Genomic DNA, 24099 nt, shown 5'->3' on the forward strand with positions numbered 1-24099 from the left:
AGTTTTATCTCCCACTCAGGTATACTAAATCATGAGGTTTAGAAGGTCCCTGCCATTTTTACTTTCTGTAGTATTTGTTCAAGACTAAAGCCTTCCTGTCTGTTAATAAGTTTTTCATTGTATTCTCAAGTTTGCCGAGTTTAAGGCCTCTGCTGGATGTGTATTACTTGCCCCTTACCAACATGCGGATAGCCAGAACGTTCTGCTTCACCAACAACGGACAAGCCTTGTATCTTGTCTCACCTACAGAAATCCAGAGACTCACTTACAGTCAAGAAACCTGTGAGAATCTTCAGGTAAGTAACAAAACTATCACTATCATTTCTTCAGAGGTAAAATATTTTCTAAGGTCCCTTACATTGTCCATCCCTTCTACTCCATGAGAAAATTCAAAGCTTTTCTTGAGAACTTGAGAGCATATGCTTTGATACTGGTAATAAAGTGTCTTCATCAGATTCCTGTTATAAAAGGGACTCCATCTCATCAATCCATATTTTTTCTCACCAGTAATGTCAAATAAATACAAAATACTACATCTGTTTTATACTACTCTCCACACAGAATAAATACCTATTATATAGAAACAAAAGAAAAATCCTTTTTAAAGGCATATGTTGATGTGAAAATAATTATATCTATTTTAGGACAAATTGTGTCATTCCTTTTAATATACTCTGTATTCAAAGGATAGATACAGATTATCAGAAAAAATAAGATTTGATAATTTTCCTCTAAATATTTTTGTTGATCTATTTGTGAGAGATTATAAAATCTTTATAAAACTGTATCTTTAAAAGTATTGAGTGCTTTATGTGCTTGTATATTTGTGAGAAATGATCAGTTTAGCTTGAACTTTTTAAACAAAACTGCTCTTTAAATATTAGAGCTAAAATATTCATTGATATTTAGAGAAACCATTATCTAAGGGAACTTTATTGTGAAAGTTTTTAGTTAATTAGCCATATTTTACTGGTTTATAAATTTAAACTTGTGACTTATTTTTAGAATATGAGCTTTGGAGTCAAGAAGAATGAATTTAAGTCCTAGCTTTGCTAGTTACACAGTTATGTGACCTTAGACAAGTTAGTATGTCTGAACTTCATTATATTTAAAATGAGTATAGAAATAATATCTAATGTCATAGGATCTGTTACAAATTAAAGGAGACAGTACACATAAAGTTCTTACTAGCACAGTGCTCAGTAGAAAGTACGTGCTCTCACATGTTAGTAGTATTATTTCAGTAAGCTAGACTATACTAAAAACATACTCCTGATATTATAAACCTTGAGAGTGAAACAAAATTACAGTTATAACTGTATTACAATTAGAACTGTATTCTGGTAGCTCAGCTGATAAAGAATCCACCTACAATGCAGGAGACCCCGTGTCGATTTCTAGGTCGGAGAGAGCCCCTGGAGAAGGAATAGGCTGTCTACTCCAGTATTCTTGGGCTTCCCTGGTGGCTCAGGAATCCACCTGCAATGCAGGAGACCTGGATTCAATCCCTGGGTTGGGAAGATCCCCTGGAGGAGGGCATGGCAACCCACTCCAATATTCTTGCCTGGATAATCCCCAGGGACAGGGGAGCCTGGTAGGCTCCAGTCCATGGGGATGCCAAGAGTTGGACACAACTGAGTGCCTAAGCATTATACTTAAAAGTTAAGTAGGAACATAAAAGCTATAAAAATCAAAATTGAACTTCTAGAGATGAAAATCTACAGTGTTAGAGATGAAAAATATACTGGATGGAATTAACATCAGATTAGACATTAGAGAAGAAAAGATTTAAGTAACTTGAAAGCATAGCAATAGAGAAAAACAATTGAGTGTTTATACTTGAAAAAATTATAGCACTAAAACATCTGTATTCAAAAAGACATGACGTGTATGCTCTGTCATGTCCGACTCTGCGAAAAGAAGTTGTCCTCAAATCAGTGACTTCAGCTTCCACCTTAGAAACTGAAAAAGAAGAGCAAGTTAAACCCAGAGTAAACAGAAGAAAAAAAAAAAGTAAATATCCAAGTGGAAATCAATGAGACAGAAAACGTCAATGAAGTAAAAAACTTGATCTCTGAAATCAATAAAATTGATCTCAAGCCAAACTGATTGCGAAGAAAGAAATATATCAAGAATGAGAGAAGTGACTTCTGTAGATTCTACAGATGCTAATTAAAATGGATAATAAGGAAATACTATGAACAGCTTTAGGCCAGTAAATTAAAAAAACTTAGGAAATGGGCAAATGTAGTGTGAGACACATATTACCAAAGTTCACTCAAGAAAAAAATAGATAACCCAGAGAATACTATAGGAAAATTGAAGTTAGAAACCTTGGACAAAGAAAATTGAGGCCTCAGTGGCTTCATTTGTAAATTCTGTCAACATTTCAGGAAGAAATAGTACCAGTTCTATTTAAAACTCTCAAAAGTTAAAGAGCAGAAATGCTTCCCAACTTGTTAATGATATGTTCATAGAACATGTTACCAAAACCAATGATTTTAAAGTAAAGAAAATTACATATAGATCAATATTCTTTACAAATATAGGTGTTAAAATTCTAAGCAAAATTTTAGCAAATTGAACCTAACAGTATATCAGATGGATAATTCTGGTCATGATAATTCATCATAACCAAATAAGATTTATCCCAGGAATGTAGAGTTGACTTCACATTTATAAATCAATCTATGGAATTCACATTAGTAAATTTAAAAAACAAGAAGCAGTTGATAAAATTCAACATCCATTCCTGATTAAAGAAAAGTCACACAAGGTATAAATGGGAACTTAAAAGGCATCTAGGAAAATCTACACCTGACGTAATACTTAGTGTTGAGACAGTCCTGTGAATATTGGTGTTTTCATTTTCTTCAGCTATATACCCCGAAGTGGAATTGCTGGATCGTAAGGTAGTTCTAATTTTTTGGAGAACTTCTGTGCAGTTTTCCGTAGTGGCTGCACCAGTTCACATTCCTGCCAGCTGTGTGCTAAATTCCCATCAGCAGTTTCCTTCCCTCCACATCCTTACCAGCATTTGTTATTTGTGGACTTTTTGATGATAGCCATTCTTAGAGTAGCCAAGATAAGGAAGAACCTAAGTGTCCCATCAGCAGATGAATGGATAAAGAAAATGTGATAGATAGATAGATATACACACACATATACATACATATGATGGAATACTACTTAGCCAAAATAAGAATGAAATTTTACCAGTTACCTATATAGACATGGAAGGTATTGTGCTTAGTGAAATAAAGTCAGAGAAAGGCATACAGTGTATTATCACTTATATGTGAAATCTAAAAAATAAATATGTATAATAAAACAGAAACAGACTCACACATGTAGAAAACTAACTAGTGTTACCAGCGGGTAGAGGGCAGGAAAGAACAGCAATATAAGGTAAGGGATTACAACTATGTATAAAATAAATAAGCTATAAGGATATATTGTACAGCATGGGGATTACAGCCCATATTTTATCATAACTTTATTTTTTTTAATTTTTATTTATTTATTTGGCTGCTTCAGGTCTTAGTTCTATCTTCATTGTAGTATGCAGGATCTTTAACTGCAGCATGTGGGATCTAGTTCCCTGACCAGGAATCAAACCCAGGCCCTCTGCATTGAGAGTACAGTCTTAGCTACTGGACCACCAGGAAAGGCCCAATTTCATAATAACTTTAAATGGAGTATGATCTATACAAATATTGAATCACTATGTTGTACATATTAAGGTAATAAAAATAAGTCAACTAATAAAATATTACAGTTCAGTTTAAGAAAAAAGTGATAAAGCATATGCATTGACTCATTCGTGAAATTAGTTTCCTGTATTTTATCACTTGTTTATTAACACAAAGGAGATACAGTTGTCTGACATCAGACAAATATATTTGTCTGTACCTTCATATTTTAGACTAGTTTAAAAGTTCCAGACATTGTTTCAGATGTATTACTATTACTAGATGTAGAGAAATATCACAGGTAATAAAAATCTATTTAGATTTAACCATTTTTATTAGTCATTAAAGTTAATTATCCTAAAAAATGTGTTTATCATAATTAAAATTTTTATTTAAATACAAATGAAAAGTATTTAAGATTCTATTCGATGGTACTGAAATACATACCTTTTTAACATCAGTATTCCTCACAAATCCTAATACTAACCATAGACTGTGCAGACTCTAAAAATGCCTAATTTTAAACTTCCTTTAAAGATATATGTTCACAGTGGTAATCTAGAGATAAATACTTCATATCTTCTAATTTGTTTCATCTCCATGTGAAAGGAGGTATTTCTATTTAATGTATACATCATTCAGTATCTAATCTTGGCATTTTGTGTCATCTTTAACTCATTAAAGATAATCTTCATTATCTTTAATCCTGGTAGCATTCCTGAGAGGTAAGTATTAATATTACTTCTTTATCATATAGTTAAGGAAACCAGTTCTCTGAGAGACTGATTTGCCAAAGATCCCTCTGCATGTAGAAGCCAGAGGTGAGAATCAAACCCAGGTCCATATGGTTCCAGTTTATACTCCTCCCAGTACACTATAGTGACTCTTTTTTTTAATTTTTTTTCTTTCTTTTTATTTTGCAATACTGTGTTGGTTTTGCCATACATTGACATGAATCCACCACAGGTGTACATGAGTTCCCAACCCTGAACCCCCCTCCCACCACCCTCCCCATATCATCTCTCTGGGTCATCCCAGTGCATCAGCCCCAAGCATCCTGTATCCTGTATCGAACCTAGACTAGCAATTCGTTTCTTACATGGTAGTATACATGTTTCAATGCCATTCTCCCAAATCATCCCACCCTCTCCCTCTCCCACAGAGTCCAAAAGTCTGTTCTTTACATCTGTGTCTCTTTTGCTGTCTCGCATACAGGGTTATCATTACCATCTTTCTAAATTCCCTATATATGTGTTAGTATACTATATTGGTGTTTTTCTTTCTGGCTTACTTCACTCTGTATAATCGGCTTCAGTTTCATCCACCTCGTTAGAACTGGTTCAAATGTATTCTTTTTAATGGCTGAGTAATACTCCATTGTGTATATGTACCACAGCTTTCTTATCCATTTGTCTGCTGATGGACATCTAGGTTGCTTCCATGTCCTGGCTATTATAAACAGGGCTGCGATGAACATTGGGGTACATGTGTCTCTTTCAATTCTGGTTTCCTCGGTGTGTATGCCGAGCAGGGGGATTGCTGGGTCATAAGACAGTTCTATTGGCAACTTTTTAAGGAATCTCCACACTGTTCTCCATAGTGGCTGTACTAGTTTGCATTCCCACCAACAGTATAAGAGGGTTCACTTTTCTCCACACCCTCTCCAGCATTTATTGCTTGTAGACTTTTGGATCGCAGCCATTCTGACTGCTGTGAAATGGTACCTCATTGTGGTCTTGATTTGCATTTCTCTGATAATGAGTGATGTTGAGCATCTTTACATGTGTTTGTTAGCCATCCGTATGTCTTCTTTGGAGAAATGTCTATTTAATTCTTTGGCCCATTTTTTGATTGGGTCGTTTATTTTTCTGGACTTGATCTGCATAAGTTGCTTGTATATTTTTGAGATTAGTTGTTTGTCAGTTGCTTCACTTGCTATTATTTTCTCCCATTCCGAAGTCTGTCTTTTCACCTTGCTTATAGTTTCCTTTGTTGTGCAGAAGCTTTTAATTTTAATTAGATCCCATTTGTTTATTTTTGCTCTTATTTCCAGTATTCTGGGAGGTGGATCATAGAGGATCCTGCTGTGATTGATGTTGGAGAGTGTTTTGCCTATGTTCTCCTCTAGGAGTTTTATAGTTTCTGGTCTTACATTTAGATCTTTAATCCATTTTGAGTTTATTTTTGTGAATGGTGTTAGAAATTGTTCTAGTTTCATTCTTTTACAAGTGGTTGACCAATTTTCCCAGCACCACTTGTTAAAGAGATTGTCTTTAATCCATTGTATATTCTTGCCTCCTTTGTCGAAGATAAGGTGTCCATAGGTGTGTGGATTTATCTCTGGGCTTTCTATTGTGTTCCATTGATCTATATTTCTGTCTTTGTGCCAGTACCATACTGTCTTGATGACTGTGGCTTTGTAGTAGAGCCTGAAGTCAGGCAGGTTGATTCCTCCAGTTCCATTCTTCTTTCTCAAGATTGCTTTGGCTATTCGAGGTTTTTTGTATTTCCATACAAATTGTGAAATTATTTGTTCTAGCTATGTGAAAAATACCGCTGGTAGCTTGATAGGGATTGCACTGAATCTGTAGATTGCTTTGGTAGTGTACTCATTTTCACTATATTGATTCTTCCGATCCATGAACATGGTGTATTTCTCCATCTATTAGTGTCCTCTTTGATTTCTTTCATCAGTGTTTTATAGTTTTCTATATATAGGTCTTTAGTTTCTTTAGGTAGATATATTCCCAAATATTTTATTCTTTTCATTGCAACGATGAATGGAATTGTTTCCTTAATTTCTTTTTCTACTTTATCATTATTAGTGTATAGCAATGCAAGGGATTTCTGTGTGTTGATTTTATATCCCGCAACTTTACTATATTCATTGATTAGCTCTAATAATTTCCTGGTGGAGTCTTTAGGGTTTTCTATGTAGAGGATCATGTCATCTGCAAACAGTGAGAGTTTTACTTCTTTTCCAATCTGGATTCCTTTTATTTCTTTTTCTGCTCTGATTGCTGTGGCCAAAACTTCCAGAACTATGTTGAATAGTAGCGGTGAAAGTGGGCACCCTTGTCTTGTTCCTGACTTTAGGGGAAATGCTTTCAATTTTTCACCATTGAGGATAATGTTTGCTGTGGGTTTGTCATATATTTACAACTATAATCTCTGCATTTTAAATATCCTACTTTATACTTATAAAATTATGTGATCATTAAACAATAACTAAATTAAGAGTAAACCACAATTCTAAAGTGAGGTAAATTTGAAAGAGCATATTTTTATGCTGTGACTCTATATATGTCTTATTACTCTATGCTGTGACTCTATATATGTCTATATATGTCTTATTATTGATTTATCATAAAAGACACTCAAATGGTAGCTGTTTGCAGTTTGTTGTATCGACTTAATAAATGCAGTTTAAATTATAATCTTCAGAGTATTATATAAAAAAGATTGGAAATATGTCTAAAATCACCTTTGTTATACAGGCAAATGTAAACTTGAATTAAATAATAGACATTAGTATATTCTCTGGTGGATTTTAACAGGTTTGATTTATTGACTTTAGGGAGTTTTCCATTCTAGTTTTACTCCCCTTTATAGAAATCCAAAGGAAAGAAAATTTAAATGTAAAGCCTTCAATCCACTTCAGCCATATAAGTGAAACTCTGTGTTGTATATTGTTAACGTTATCTCCTTTCATTTATAATCTGGTTGGGGAGACAACATTAATAAGGGTGTATCTGGGAATTCACTGGCAGTCAGTGGTTAAGACTCCATGCTCTCACTGCTGAGGGCCTGGCCTCAATCTCTGGTCAGGGAATTAAGATCCCACAAAACAAAAAATGAAAAAAAGGAATATGGATATATTTAAAAGTAAAATCTTGGGACATCCTTTATTAACTTGCTTAGCCCAGCCCTAAGAAAGAAACTCTAAAAAATACATATTTTTAGCTCCAACTATAATGTAATATCAGACAGAACTACCTGGAACAGATTATGTACTCGTCATTTCTATCATAGCTACTTCTCTTTACTGGGCAGAAATGCAATCCCAAGCCTCACTATACTTTTATTTTGCTTTTAAAGCTTCCCAGAGTTGCCTTGTAAATAATATTGCTACCATCCTTCTTTTATAGAAACTTCTCTTCCCTCTTTATGTCTCATCTACAAAGTCAGTAAAATGTCAGCAGTTTTTCTTGTCTGCTGACTTACCTTTACCGTTTCTGTGCTCTGAAGAATATTGACAAAAATTTCTGGAAAATCTGACAGTATAGAAAGAAGCCTTTCCATCTCTCAGCCAGATTTCTGGAATTCCAGGTGTATGTTGGCATAATTCTGTTCCCAGCCTATGTTTATAAAAAAAGATGTGTGTCTTTCTAAACTACTAATTTTCTGACTCAGCTATCATTACACTAGACTTCAATTTGCTAATATATTTTCTTATTTCTAATGTAAGAAGACCTAGTTATTAATATAGTTGCCAATTATTGATAATAAGAGTTATAGTTATATGAACATTTTATCATAAAGATTGGAATCTCCTTACAGTTTAAGCTTAAATCATCTTTGCTTAAAATGTGAAGAAAGTAATCTAGCCAAAGTAGCAAACAAGTTACTCTTAGTCAAGTTCATTTTAATTTACTGTTTGACCAAATCAGACTGTTCTAGATCTGATCATTTGAAATGTGCTCATTAATTGTGAACCTCAACAGCTAATGTTATAAGTCTTAGTTAAAGAGTTTACAGTGCTGGTTTTGTGATTATAGTTTCGTGTCCCTGAAACTTTAACAGTTACAATTTGCTTTGATTTTAAAGGAAATGTTGGGTGAACTCTTCACTCCTGTAGAAACACCTGAAGCACCAAACAGGGGATTCTTTAAAGGCTTGTTTGGAGGTGGTGCACAATCTCTCGATAGAGAAGAACTATGTAAGTTGATTTATTTAATTTGGATAATATATCTATAAAACAAACATTCAAGCCATGTAAATTTTTCTTACGTGTATAAATTTATGTTCACCTTTTTCCTCTCTGTCACGACAACTGATGGATCCATCTTTTAGCAAAATGCATAAAATTGTTTTCTGCCATATTCTAACTCAAATCAGGGGAATAGTTTACTCAGCAAATCAAAATCAGCATGGCTTCAGGCTAAAAAGGAATAAGCTTTAAGTGAGTAATTTGAAAATATTTTCTAACTTTCGTTAAATATGATCTTTATTATTATTTTAATTCTGTAATGGACTTTAGTTGATAACCTTAACTTGGAAAAAATTTTTACGTAAACATTTATTTTATCTTATAAAACTTCCAGAACTACTCTCATTGCACTTAGAAGATTATTTAAAATGTAAAGTCTAGTTCATGTACCATCTTCCATAGAATTGGCACAGATTGGAAGTTGGTCCTTGAATGAACTAGTGAATTGATGAATGTTTCACCTTTCTTTCAAATAGGAGCTATTAGCTATTCTTGAATTTTTATTTTCTTTTATTCTTTGTATTTTACTAGAATACTCTAAAGTTTTCCTTTTCTGTTCAGTTTACTAGAAAAACTGTAAGATTAAATATTAGCAATTAAGAGTGTAGTAGTTTCATTTTAAAAATTTATCCTAATGATTGGTCAGTCATCTGGGTAATGAGGTTTGGTCAGTTTTAATTCATTTAAAAAATGAGGACTGCTCTTCAAGTCATGGGGGACTGATTATTTAGAAAAACATTCTTACCAAAATTAATTGATCAAGCTGTACAAAATTCAATTTTTATAAACATCAATGAGCTAATGATATAATGAAGACAATATACATGGGGAAAGGTGGTAAGCATTGCAACCTGAGGCCACTTTTGCCCTGGAGTACTTTGCTACAGCAAGCTGCAATTCTGAACTGTGTTAAGACCAGCCAGGTAGGCTTCCAGAATTGGCTAAGGTGGCAACCCTGATAAATAATGCTTCCTCTTTGAAAGGACCCCAAGGACCAAGGGCCATAGCTTAAGAGTAAAACTGATGTGAGCATATACACAAATAAATATTTAATGAAGCCCTTATCAACTCACTGCCCCAAACTTTGTAACTTATTCTAAATTTTATTTGGGAATTCAAAAGGTCTCACCTTTTCTGTTTAACACTGTACTAGAGTCTTTAACCAGGGCATTTAGGCAAAAAGAGAGTATAGTTGGCATGCAGTTGGAATGGAAGGAATGAAACTGTCTCTCTTTGCAGATGACAGCCCTGCCTATAGAAAATCTTAAGGAAACCACACACACAGTGTTTCTAACTACTGGTGGTTAGGACTCAGCGCTTTCACTGTCATGGCCCTGGGCTCTCAATCCCTAGTTGGGGAACTAAGATCCTGCAACCTGCACTGTGCAGCCAAAATAAATTTTTAATTAAAAAATAAAACACATTCTAGGCAATAAACAAGTTCAGCAAGATTTTAGGATACAAGTTCCATATAAAGAGTCAATTGCATTTCTATACACTAGCAATAGACAAACCAAAAATTAAATTAAGAAAGGAGTTTTGTTTATCAAAAAGATGAAATACTAGAACATACACTAAAAAATATGCTAAAAAATTCAAACATCATTTAAAGAATTAAGACATAAATAAATGGATTAATATCTACGTTCATGGATTGGAAAATTTAATATTGCTGAGACGGCAGTACTCCCCATATTGATCTATATATTCAACACAATCCTTGTCAAAGTCCAAGCCAGTTTTTTGAAGAAAGAAATAAGCTGTTTCTAAGATTCATATGGAAATGGAAAGGATTCAAAATAGCCACACACATACACACAAAAAAAATTTTTTTAAGAAAAAAGATCTGAGTTACATTTTGATTTCCAGTGTTGTTACAAATCGGGAATCAATCAAGATAGTGTGGTACAGGCATTAGGATGGATACATAGACCAATGGAAAAGAATTGAGAGTCCAGAAATAAGCCCATACATGTATGGTCAGTTTTCTACATGGATGCCAAGAAACTCCAGTGCTGAAAGAGTGGTCTTTTAACAGATGGTGTTGGGACAGTGGATATCCACATGCAAGAGAATCCGACTCACACCATACACAAAAATTTATAACTCAAAATGGATCAAAGACCTCAATGTAAGAGATAAAACTATAAAACTCTTAGAAGAAAACCTAAGTATAAATCCTTGCTACCTTAGATTACACAGTTGTCTCTCAGATATGACACCTAAATCAAAACCAACCAAAGAAAACAATAAATTGTGTTCTAAAATTAGAAGTCAGAAAACATAATGATATCTATTGAGTCTAATAGCCAGAGTGTTAAAAAAAATTCTTAATTTTTTTTATTCTTACTCAACAATAAAAAGCCAAATAGTACAATTTTAAATGGGCAAAGGGTTTTAATAGACTTTTCTCCAAAGAAAACATACAAATTGCCAATAAACACATGCAAAGATGCTCAATATCATTTGTCATTAGAGAAATGCAAGTCAAAACCACAATGAAATACCACTTCACAGGATGGTTGTATTCAGAAAGATGATCTTCTTAAGAATATGGAGAAATTGGAACCCTTACAAGTTGCTGGTGGAAATATAAAATAGTGTAACCTCTTTGGAAAACTCCAGTAATTTCTCAAGAAGTTAAACATGAAGTTACGTGACCCAACAATTCCATTACTAAGTGTATACCCAAGAGAACTGAAAACGTGTGTTCACACAAAAACTTGTGCAGATGTTCATAGCAGCATTATTCATAACAGCCAAAAAGTGGCAGCAACTCAAATGCTCATCAACTGATGAATATAAAAACAAAATGTTATATATCCATATCCATACAATAGAATATTACTCGGTTATTAAAAAGGATGAAGTACTGCCATATGCTACCATAGGATTGAATCTTGACATTAAGTGAAAGAAACCAGACACAAAGGCCACACAGTGTGTGAATCATCTGTATGAAATGTTCAGAAGAGGAAAATTTATGGAGACGGAGGAGATTATTGATTGCCAAGGACTGAGATGAGGGGGAAACGGAAAGTGGCTGCTAATAATCATGTAGTTGTTTGGGTGGTTTGAGTATGAAAATCCTTGAGAATTAGTAGTTGTACAACCTTCTGAATAAACTTCAAGTTACTGAATTGTTTAGGAGCAAATTTTATGGTATGAATTACATTTCTAAAGAAAGAAATGTATCCTAAAGTAAGAAGGAATCTGACATCAGTTTTTAACAGAGTTTTAAAGACTTGCACTCATGAGGTTGTTAGGTCATGAGGGTCTAGGTTGGGAAGGGAAAGGAAGCAATAAATTCCTGAGATCTGTTGAAGACAAATGTGATCTATTTGGTAAGCAACAAGATAAATGGATAGAAAGAAAGGAATGTGGTTATGTACACCTTTTGGAGACTGAAAAGAAATACTGAATAAATTCTACATTTTTCTTCTAAGCCGAAGCGTAGTATTTCAAGTGTGAGGAAAGTACAGAGTGAATAATACAAATACATATATTTAAATCTGTGTCTTTGAATTTAAATATATTTAATTTATCTTTAATTTTTGGACACTTAAGAGTGATTTTTTTTACTGTTTTTAAAGTTGTATCAGTATACCCATCATCCATTCCAACAAATAATTGTCACTTTTTTTGCTCAAGTTCTAGTATATGAACTAGAATGAAATATTTATTAATATATGTTGTATTTCTATATACTTGAAAAGTATCTAAAAGTTCATTGTTAAAACAATCATAATAAAATACATAATAATTACAAAGTAAAATATAAAAATACTTCAGTTACATTGTCAGTCAAGTGTGTTTTAATGCTATCAGGAGATAGAATTTTATATTAATTAAAGTTTTCATTTTCTGGGTTACTCTTTCATGTATCAAATCATTCAGTTGGAGAATCATCCTCAGGAAAGGCTTCAAGGAGTCTTGCTCAGCACATCCCTGGCCCTGGTGGCATTGAAGGCGTAAAAGGAGCGGCCTCTGGAGTTGTTGGTGAACTCGCACGAGCGAGGCTGGCACTGGACGAGAGAGGGCAGAAACTTAGCGACCTGGAAGAAAGAACGGCAGCTATGTTATCCAGTGCAGATTCATTCTCTAAACATGCTCATGAGGTATGTCTATCAAACAGATGCTTAAGCCAAAAAGCCTAGATAAAGCAGGTATGAAAATTATTGTATTTTTATATCTGTTGTATTTTGACACATAAATTTTCTTCTCATATCCTCAGTATGGTTGCAGATTCCTAAATTTTGCCACTAGAGGGAACCATTACAAGACTCTCAGTAGCCTTTGATCTAACTGAAGTTTATGAATTTTGAAGGAACCTGCTCCCCCTTCAGGCTTTTTTTTAAACAAAACCAGTGGCTTTGCAGTAGTTACTTAGGGAATACAATAAAAACAAAGTTAATTTTCCTAAATTCCTCAGATTCTACTACTAACTTCTCCTAGAAAAGAAAATAATTTATCTCTTGATTCTTTAGGTAGATTTAATCCAGTGAAGCGATACTAAATGTGTCTGTAGACCAGTTCATGCAGAGGAGTAGTGTGCATTTTTGCAGTGAATTCATCTTGATGAATGAGGAAGCTCTGGTGGAGGTTAGAAACAGACTGTGAAGTAAGGGAGGCCTAATTGGCCTCTTACAAATACACTTTGTTAGCCAGAATAACACCCTTGAAAAACTGAATTTAAAGTCTGTTAGGTGGAATGGCGGAGAACGCAATGGCACCCCACTCCAGTACTCTTGCCTGGAAGATCCCACGGGCAGAGGAGCCTGGTAGGCTGCAGTCTATTGGGTCTCGAGTCAGACACGACTGAGCGACTTCACTTTCACTTTTCACTTTCATGCATTGGAGAAGGAAATGGCAACCCACTCCAGTGTTCTCGCCCAGAGACTCCCAGGGACGGGGGAGCCTGGTGGGCTGCCGTCTCTGGGGTCACACAGAGTTGGACATGACTGAAGCGACTTAGCAGCAGCAGCAGCAGCAGCAGCAGGTGGAATGGGGTACATGTTTCTCATTTTGACAGCTCTGCCACTCCCTGGTACTTTATACTGGGTTACTTCTCACATTTAGCTCCTAGCCTAGCCCTCAAAGACATTTTGCTTTTATTACCTGAAGACACCAAATTAAGGTTGTTTTTACATTTGAGTACCCAGTCTGTCAGTAATAGCTCTTCTTTAAATTTTAGGTCAAAAGCCATCTCTTCCTTGCTCAATAATGTTGACAGCTAGCATGTATGAAAGAGGTAACTTGGCCTAAGAGAGATTTTTCCAGGTTTTCAAAGAGATTTTTGTGAGTCCTTGTATGAGGCCCACACACCTCAGATAAAGAAAGGCTAGAGCCTTCAAATCTAAGTCAAGACTTATGTTCACATAACAATGAACCTGACTGTGATCTCTAAGGCATGTAACATTTTAGCCAGCCTTAGAATCTATCTACGGTCTAAATATTTAGCCAAGAGCTCAATACCTAGCTGTTAGCTTTTCCCTTCTATCAAATGTTCCTCAGCTATATCTGAGAGTATAGAAAAGACAGTACATTGAGTTGGTTAAATCATGGGTTTTTGGATTAGACTACATGGGTTCAAATCCCAGTTTCACCACTGTGTTATCTTGGCTAACCTCTTTAAGCCTTAGTTTCTTCATTTGTAAAACAGGAAGATTAACAATGCCCAGCACATAGAGTTGTTGTGAGGATCAAGTGAATCCATGCAGGGAAAGTGCATGGCTCAGAGTCAGCTACTCAGCAAACTGTAGATGGCAGCAGGACTAGTCTCAGCCTTTCCTTCTCCAGGTTTTTTAAGCTTTATTTTTAATTCAGTTAAGAGAACTGAAAGTTACTTATTTTTTAAGTTATTAGCTTATGTCACCAAAGAATGCACTGAGCTAAAACTTACTTATATCATGTCTTTTAAGGAATGTGAGGACCTTTGAGGCTCGTTCTTCATAGTTATAGTCTTTTTTTCCTTGAAACAGAACAGTTCTTATTTCTTGCATTCAGTATGAATACTGAATATTAAAAACTGGAGAATGCTTCGGAATAATTTAATGTTTTAGAAAACTGTAGAAACCAATTTATAAATGTTGTTATTCTGTTATTAATCTGTTGTTATTCTGTTGTTATTCTTAAACATTTTTTAAACATGTTTTTTTCTTATTTTCTCCCCTTTAGATGATGTTGAAATACAAAGATAAGAAGTGGTACCAGTTCTGATAACCAGAAACCCAGCTAAAGTTCAACGTCAGCCAGAAGGAAAAAGAATTTTCCTTTTTTATGTTATTGATTTCACTTTAGGAAAGTTAACAAGAATGGGATGTTTGTCACTGGATACTGCTCTTTCCTAGCACAATCACGCCCTGTCTTACCTCAGTCGTGTGGCTTTAACTGAGGCGTGCTCACACACACTCAACGAGGAGTAGATGGTGCGGGCCAGCTATGAGCTGACAGTCTGGGAATTAGGATGGTGGTCACACATTACAAATGAAGAAACAGAGGGATCTGAGGAGACGTGGCAGGGACTATTCCTGGGTCATTCCTGGATTAAACTTCCATGTGCCAGCAGACTCCGTGCCGTCCTGTTTGCCATCAGTGTCTGACCTCTTTGAGGGAGAGGCAGTAAGTCAGAAGTCTCGAAGCCAAAAGAGTTATGTTTGTGTCATTGACTGAAGTATAAACTGCTGTCTTGGACTTTCCCTCCCTTCAATTGACTGGTCATCAGTATCATTAGTGAAAAAAAAACAACAAACCGTTTGTTACCATATCTTTAGACAGATAAGCTGAATGGTGGGCTTTAAATAATAAAAACATACACATAGTTGACTTGTGTATGGCTACTCTTGGATTCTTGTTATTGTATACTTGTGTTTAGTCCATATTTTGTCAAAAGCAAAACAAGGCGATACATCACTTTTCATTGAAAAGAAAAGTGTAGAGCATGACTGAACTGCTCATCATTCTGGGAGTTTCCATGTAGTGACTGTGCGATGTGGAAAGTGAGAGAAACCTCCATTGTGCCGAGGAGAATACTTCAGTGTCTCTTGCCATTGTGCTCATTAATTCAGCTAAAGGTGGATTTGACCAAAATACTTACTGGTTAAATTTGTGGAGATGTTGAAATCGGCTAAGTTTTTAATTTTGCTTGAATTTTTATAAAATGTTTAACCCAATGTACCTTTGCATTGTTTGATTAAAATTGCTTTAAAAAAATGTTTCATCATTCCAGTGAAATGTTCAGCTCCCTTTAAAATAAAAAAAATACCCCTTTATTTGCTAACAGTTCCAGTACACTCAGGTGATAAGGCAATTAACTCTTAGCGCACATGCCGTCGCATGGAAAAACTCAAAAGCATCCATTGTCAATAATTATCTAAGAGTCTAGTCTGACCTACAAAGTATTTTCTGTAGAAATATACTATAAATCTGTACGTGTCCTTTCAAGGTTTTGAAAAACCGAAAAGGAAAATATGTGCATTTTGGTAACTAAATTATGTCTGTATTGGAGTCTAAAGGAAATGAGACCATCAGTGGACAATAAATGACTGGTACTAAAACAGCACACACGGACAGAAAAGAGATAATGGGATAGACCTGGAAGTAGGTAAGCTCATTCTGCAGGCTCATCTGAGATTATTACCGATCGTTCTGAAAGCGACAAAGGATGAATAATCTAGAAGCATTATACTTAATGAAATTTAAAATATTTTCTTCTACAAAAAAAAATAGTTTAAAACCATTTTCTTTTGTCATTAAGAAATAATCAGAGCACAAATTGATAGCAAACATGATGGTTGTTTTTCTATTCCATACAATCATTAAAGGTATATATAGAACACATTAATTTCACAAGTCTGTTTTGCATTTTTCCTCTTTACCATTTTCATTGATAAAGCTCTTATGTTTACATTTTATGGCGTGCACTACGGGATATGAAAGTTTACATTAAAATTTACTTTGTCATTAGGGAGGGATTGAATATATGTGATAGAGATGATTGATCAAGCCAAAAGAAATATTTTTAAAATACAGTCATTTTCAAAAGTTTTTGAATTTGTAGGAAGACCTGTGAGTAACATTTCTGTTTAGTTAATGCCAGCTTTATAATGAACATGTAGCAGTTTACAAATTGCTTAATTTGTATCATATATTATCTAATAAACCCATTGTTCCAGAATATGTCACAGGAAGTTTTCAAAGGCCATTTTTTAAAGGTACAGTTTCACGTCATCAGTAAAATCAGTAGTTACTGGATTTGAAGTTGAGAAGCACTAAGTAAAGTAATATACATGAATGGTTGGTTCCCCATTTATGTGTAAGGGCATATTAGCTCCAATTATTTGATTTGCTATGTTGTTTTGTGTTAATTGTATATCAACTTAATTTTTATATCAACTGTCATTTTTCCTGTTGTATATAAAATGAACCAATCTTGTAATTATTTTCAAATAGAGAAGTAAATACATTTACCTGAGGTGGATTTTATAAGAAAACCTTGAATCGATATTTTGAGTTATTTTATTTCATTTTTAAATTAATCTACAAATTATGCACAGCAAACTAGAAACTCACGTAGGATAGGAAAGCTTGAAGTATTTTTGAAAATAGGAAATAAGCTTCTCAGAGTTATACTTGATTCAGTCTGTAGATAAGAGACAGTCTGCAGTAATAACTAACCCAGGGAATTTATTGTAATTTGAGAGGTAACATCTCTATTTTTTTTCTAACACAAAAAGTTATAGTCACCAGCAAGCCAAGATTTCAGGAAAACAAACCAAAAAAAAAAGTCAAAATAGAAAATATTAGAAAAATGAAAGATTTTTATGTGCTTCCTCCATATCCTCAAACATTATTTTTTGTTGCATTTGTCCTTGACTCTAAAATCATTGAAGTATTCATTGATAAGCAGTCTGTCAGTAGGAAGTGGTTTCCCTTTATGTACCACATATCTGGTTCATTTCACTTTTCAAACCAAAATCCTTATGTATTTGCTTTAGAAGGTTATTTGAAACTTTCTGATAACTTCTGTATATTACATCATTTGAAGTTTTGCATCATCTTAATTCCCTTGGTTTGCATTTCAATTGTACTGTTTCCAAAAATGGTTATAGGTATAACTGAGCTATTGCTAACTTCTTAATTTGATTTTCTTATGGATGTGAAAAAATGCTGCTAAATGTCTGTTGTTATGTGTAGTATATGACAATTTAAGTACAGAACTTTAAAGAAAGACATATCTCTTTTCCTTATAACTTTTTAATTGTAGGTTTGTCTGAAGTTATTTTGCGTAGATATGTGTTTTAAACAAGTCTGAAAGTGTTACATAGTTTTTGATTACAGGAGTGGTGGGAAAACAACTGAGGAAAGGAAAAATAGGTGAAAGACACCATGGACTTCAAAGTTTTACCCTGAGTTCTATATTCCGTATATGTTTTGCTTAAGGCATTTTCTCATGTGACATTAGAAAAGCTATATCCAAAGGTAAATTTTGTGTGGCAAAGATTTATTTTACATTTTAACTTTGGGGATTTTGTTTGTTTTTGCAAAATAAAGAGCACTGAACTTTAAACTTGAATTTTTTCTGCACTTTTTTAGGTAAAGAAGACTTTTTATTGTCATTGAATTCACATTTCTCCATTCAAATCAACTGATACATATGTATAAAACATACCAGAATCATGAATATGCTGCTAGTTTAAACAATTAAACTGATCATAGTTTTAAAACCTTCAATAGGGTTTTATATAGTTTTCAAGGATAAAAAATAGTAAAATCATTTGCTGTTTGTTTCAGTGTTCTAGCTCTTAAATTATTGCAACACTTTCAGATTTGTTTTAAGATCATACAGTAACATGTTATATTTATACATACTGCTAGAGAATATACTTTTAGTTTTAAAATGGAATTTTTATAAATGTATTCTTTAATTTTAAAAATGGTGAACTTGTTAAGTTTAAGTCGAAGTACTTAAAAAGTATGTATATTATCCATACAAAAAGTTATGTTTTACGCTTATAATAAGAAATACTGGTATCTCATATCGAGATACAATTAATTTTAAAGAATCATACATCATTCAAAAGTCTACACACATGACAGGAAAGATACCATTCCTATGGTTAAAAGAAACCCTCTATTGAGCATTTTCAAATATTAATTTTATTTTGGGGAAAATGCCCACAACAATAATTACAAGGTCTTTCTCAATACCTGCAGCTTGCTGTTGGATGCCTACCTTAACTATTGTTTTAAAATATATATATATATATATATTTAAAATAGTTTTCCAGATATTTTCTTCTACCTTTTTTAAAAATAAATTTCCAAAAATGAAAACAGAGTTTATGTATTTTTGTCAATGAAGGTTTTTATTTTGTAGTTTATAGAATATGTTCCTTATCAGTTTGATACTTGATCAATATTCCTAGACTTTTTAATCTGTATTTACTTTGAAAAAGAGCACTTCTCTATCTTTAAGTGTCCTCTTTTTGTTCTTTTCCCTTTCAGGGTGTTTGTTTTCTTGAATTGAAATTTATGCCCATAAATTTTTTTTTTTTCATTTGAAAATGAATGTGAAGATACTGTTTACAGTTCTTGTTAATTATACTTTTCATCACTGATCAGTTTCTTGTAAAGTGCTATGGGGATTATTTTTCCTGTGAATATTAATGATCTTGCTATACCACAGAAGTTTTAAAGGTTCTGTGCACAGAAAATAGTGGTAACAACAACAAAATTAAAGGGAAAACTTTCGCTTACTTTTCTCAGCTGAATTAAATGGTTTTAATAACTTCCCAGTTATCAAGGTTATAACATTGCTTTCTTCAGTTTCTAATACAGTCTTAAATTATTAGACACAGCTCATTTACAAATGGAGTAAGTAGTCCAGAACTATGTGTAATTGCTCTTTTTATTGCACTCTTCACATCAGAAAAATCATGAATGTCAGTTTTGCCAGTATTTCACAATGAGGCTTATAGATTAAATTAAAATTTCATAGTGTATGTGATGTAAATAAACCGATATTAATTTATTGTAGGTTGTTTGGCTCGGGCATTTAAAATGGATATAGGCTAATGACAATGGAATCCTGTTTATTTGGGAGTTTGGGGGGTTTTTTTTATGCAATGTGTTTTGTGTTGTTTAAATTTTGCTTCCACTGAAGACAATGTAAGAAATTGGAAACAGATTCAAGATACCAATAGACAGTAATGCAAAAAGGGTAAATCATGTTTTAAATTTATAATTTATTTTTAATTTTTTTTTTGTAAATAAATGGTACTGTGATCCTTAGGTGTGACCTCTGCTTAACATGATAGAACTGGAAAAACATCTTGCTTTCTAGTTATACTATTGGTTCATTGTAAATGCAACACCAAAAACAATGTTAAAAAGAGCAAGATTAAGTTTTGCTAACACTGTCCACTTCGGGGGCAAGCATGCTTGGTACAGAGCTCGAGCTTGTGTCCACCTTGAAATGTACATGCAGATAGTTTTCAGTTGCTGCACTTATTTTTTTTTTTAAATCTTGCTCAGTCCAGTAACTATCTCAAAGGTGATTGCTGGAATATGCATTTTCAATATGATTAAAAAACCCATCTCTGTGTACTGTTTCATTAAAAAAAAAAAAAAGCACTATTGCAAACACGGAAAAATGTGTTAAACTTTGTAGTTATTTTGCATTCCTGTACTTTACAAACTGTTATCACAGCAAAAGGTTTAAAAGTAGGTAATGAAATATTTTTGTAAATAAATACCGTTAAGCTGGTATTTTAAAAAATGTATTATAAATTAATGTTTCTGGAATATGTTCATATATATGTATATGAATGTCTCTTTATGCTGAAGGGCTCTGATTGGGCAAAATAAAATACTCTAATCTCTCTGAAAACTAAGCCCTTTTTTTCTGAAAAGCTTGTTTTAATTTTTTCTCTAAATTGTGGAATTAATCCGGTAGTTCAACCTCAGCAAATAATGAAGTAGATTTCTACATCTGCAAAGGGAAAATCAAGTTAATCAGATAATTCAAGTAAAACAAGCAGTACTTTTCTTAACTATCTGAACATTTTGGTGAAAGTTACCTGCCCCTTCATTGGGTGGGAAGTATAGGTAAGGGTGAGGGTCCAGCTGCAGATGAAAGCATCTTGACCTTGAGCATGTAGGACAATCCTCAGCATCTTGTCAAAATTCAGATTAGGATTCCAGGTTTCTAAGGTAGGGCGTGACTTTGCATCTCCAACAGGCTCCCAAGTAATAACATGCTGTGGGCCTGTGGAACACATGAAGTAGTGAGACTAGATAATTTCCATAAATGGCATTTTGCTAGTTAATATTGTCAGTGTCCCACCTACTTGTACCAAAAATGAACATCACATTAATGGATATAGAACATGGAGCTCACAGAGGACTGACCGTTCTTATCATTGTTTCCACTGCATTTTCAGAATAAAGAATATGGTCATTCTCTTATTAAATTGAAGGTTTATTTGATTTTGAAATCTGTATCATCTTATTGCCCACATGGTGGCAGTCATGTCTCATCTTTGTAACAATGGAAAGGTGCAGACTTTGCAAAGGTTAATTTTTACGATTGATACTTTTCTTCCAGGAAATTATTAGATATGGAACAGATGAAATATCTAAGTTATTATAAAGTGATTAGATCTTTTGGTAGTGATCCTCTATGTAATCAAAAGAAATAGTATTTTTTCCAGAAAATATAGGCGTAAAGTGATAAAATTTTAAAGAGTAAAGAGACTGTCTTCATGTCTCTGTTCATGGCTTTTTAAAGAACTTTAAGGTGTGTCCTGCTTAAATGCTACAGTGCTTTTCACTGTTTTAGACAGAAGTATTCTTGTCATTGTCAGTCTTCATAGGCCTATATAAGACGATTCTGATTTTCTTCCATTATTTTAAAAGATAATGTGACTACTTGTGTAATAATAATTTTTTTTTTAGTTTTTGTACAAATGTTATCCTTTAAAGAAGAAAAAACCTCTCAAAGTCGTCATACATTTTCAAATTTTAATTAACATCGACATATATTCACTCAAAACTTACGAAAATATTCTGACCTTTAATTTTGGTCACATTCTCTCATTGTATACTGTTTTAAAAATGAAACCTTATAGTTTTTTATCACTGTTTAAAACAACATATAAGTAAGGTCCACACTTAATAAAAGCATTTTCAGAGAATACAGACTATGCTGTTACAGTATAGAAGTCTAAGAGCTTCATTTAAACGTCAGACTCAAGTATTTAACTTGTCTGTTGCATATTTGTCCACCATGGAAGACCGAGTACAGCTCTCAACAGGTATCCTAAGGGACAGCTAACCAGCAGTGTTACTATCCCACAGTGACTGTGGGAGCGTGCACACGTGTGTGTGTGAGTGTGTGTGTCTGCTCCCAAATAGAAGACCTTTGTGCATCGCCCTGGTTGAATTTATCTCTGAGTATTTCTCTCCCCCTTCCTTCCTCCCTCCCTTTTTCTCTATTTCTCTTCCCTATCTCTCTCTCTCCAGTGCCTCTCACCCCAAATCTCTTTATTCTTCATTAATATTTAATTTAACCAAGCACATTTCTTTGCCAATTTGGGTCCAAAATACTGTTGGGTTGGCCAAAAATTCCATAAGATGGTATGGAAAAACCCAAAGGAACTTTTTGGCTAATGCAATATTATTCCTTATATTTCTCAAGGTCCCCCACACTCAATATTGGGTGAATTTGCAAATAATTTTCATAAGCAGTAATGCCCTTCCTATTCCTTATGGTTATTTCCAGACATGCAAAATCTCAACAGATAAAGTAAAAACAGTTTAGTTCACAGAAGACCTGTGCTGAGGCAGAAATTTTTAAAGCATAAGCACTAGAGAGGTGTGAAGTGACAGAAACCGTGCTGACAGCCCTCAGGTCCAGCCCCGCCCTCTTTGCTAGAATGATTAACCAAGGAAGCATTGGCTTTGCATAGGTCTAAAAGCCAGAAAACTGCAGTTAGAAAAGGTAGTCACCTCTGTGTTCCTTTAACAATAATGTGACTGCAGGTACCATTAGTCCAAGCAGCTGTGCTCAAACTTGAGCATCAGTATCTCCTGGAAACCTTGATAAAACACAGTATGCTGGGCCACATCCCCAGAATTTCTTGTTCAGTTAAGTCTGGAGTAATAAGAATTTCTATTGTCAACAAGTTCCCAGGTGATACTGCTGACTCACTCACCACACTTGGAGACATCTAATCTAGAGCATGCCCTAGAACCAGTTTCCCATTTACATCACAGATATTTTGGATGTTTCATTTACTATACTCTCTAATGACATTCGTAGATAATTGTTATCGTTCAGTCACTAAGTTGTGTCTGACTCTGTGACCCCATAAATTGCAGCACGCCAGGCCTCCCTGTCCCTCATTACCTCCTGGAGCTTGCCCAAGTTCATGTCCATTGAGTCAGTGATGCCATTCAACCATCTCATCTTCTGCCACCCTTTTCTCCTTTTGCTCTCGATCTTTATTAGCATCAGGGTCTTTTCCAATGCATCGGCTGTAGATGATATACTTCCTATATACGTAAATTTCTTTTTAATTGACATAATACAACATTGTAAATAAACTGTACTCCAATAAATCTTTTTAATTGATAGAATAGCCTAATACACTACAGAGGTATGAAATGAATATGATTTATAATTTAAAAGTTGTTTTTCAATATGTAAATCTTAAGGTTATACACTACCAGAACAGCAATAATAAAAGGCCCCACAAATTTCCAAAACACTCCCAATAGGGTAGTCCCTCTTTCTGGCCCTCTTCTCCTTCTAACTAGGACTCACTCCCACCCTCACAAGAACCACTGGCCCAGAGAGTAAGACCAGTAGTAGGACACATTCCGAGGGGCTGTCAAAAATGTGTTCCTAAATGGCTCTGCCATGGTGTATATAAGTAAGCGTAGAGAAGAAGTCCAGGCCATTTAAGTGCTAGTTTAGATCTTAGTGTATTTGCATTAATTTCTCTTAGAAGTTTGCTTTCTCTTTTACATTTAATCCATGCTTTTGAACCAGTCAGGGTGGGTAAGCAAGCCAGGTAAATTTGTGGCTGAAGCTCACAAATCTTAATACCTGATGTGGTTCTCTGAACAAAAACTCCCCTTGATAAGATGTGCAGTGAATCCATTTATAAGGTTCTATTATACAACTTTTCTAACGGTTAGTGCGGTGAGAATCTGTCAAGTCCTACTCTTTGAGACCCCATGGACTGCAGCCCGGCAGGCTCCTCTGTCTATGGAATTCTCCAGGCAAGGATACTGAAGTGGGTAGCTGTTCCCTTTTCCAGGGGATCTTCCCAACCCGGGGATCGAACCCAAGTCTCCTGCATCACAAAAGGATTCTTTACCATCTGAACCACCAGGGAAGCTCAAGAATAC

The 24099-nt window shown here is 34.3% G+C and overlaps 1 protein-coding gene across 5 annotated transcripts in view; it reads left to right on the forward strand.

Annotated features, from left to right (window-relative positions):
* STXBP5 (syntaxin binding protein 5) overlaps window positions 1-20572 on the forward strand; it is a 169071-nt gene extending 148499 nt beyond the window's left edge. For all 5 annotated transcript variants that reach the window (XM_005684892.3, XM_018053317.1, XM_018053318.1 and 2 more), the window contains 4 exons: window positions 131-296; window positions 8520-8631; window positions 12580-12800; window positions 14860-20572. In XM_005684892.3, the coding sequence (XP_005684949.1) occupies window positions 131-296; window positions 8520-8631; window positions 12580-12800; window positions 14860-14901 (541 nt within the window). In that variant the 3' untranslated portion in view covers window positions 14902-20572. The remainder of the gene's footprint in view (window positions 1-130; window positions 297-8519; window positions 8632-12579; window positions 12801-14859) is intronic.

Source organism: Capra hircus, chromosome 9, assembly GCF_001704415.2.
Source record: "Capra hircus breed San Clemente chromosome 9, ASM170441v1, whole genome shotgun sequence".
In the NCBI taxonomy this organism is placed as follows: Eukaryota; Metazoa; Chordata; class Mammalia; order Artiodactyla; family Bovidae; genus Capra; species Capra hircus.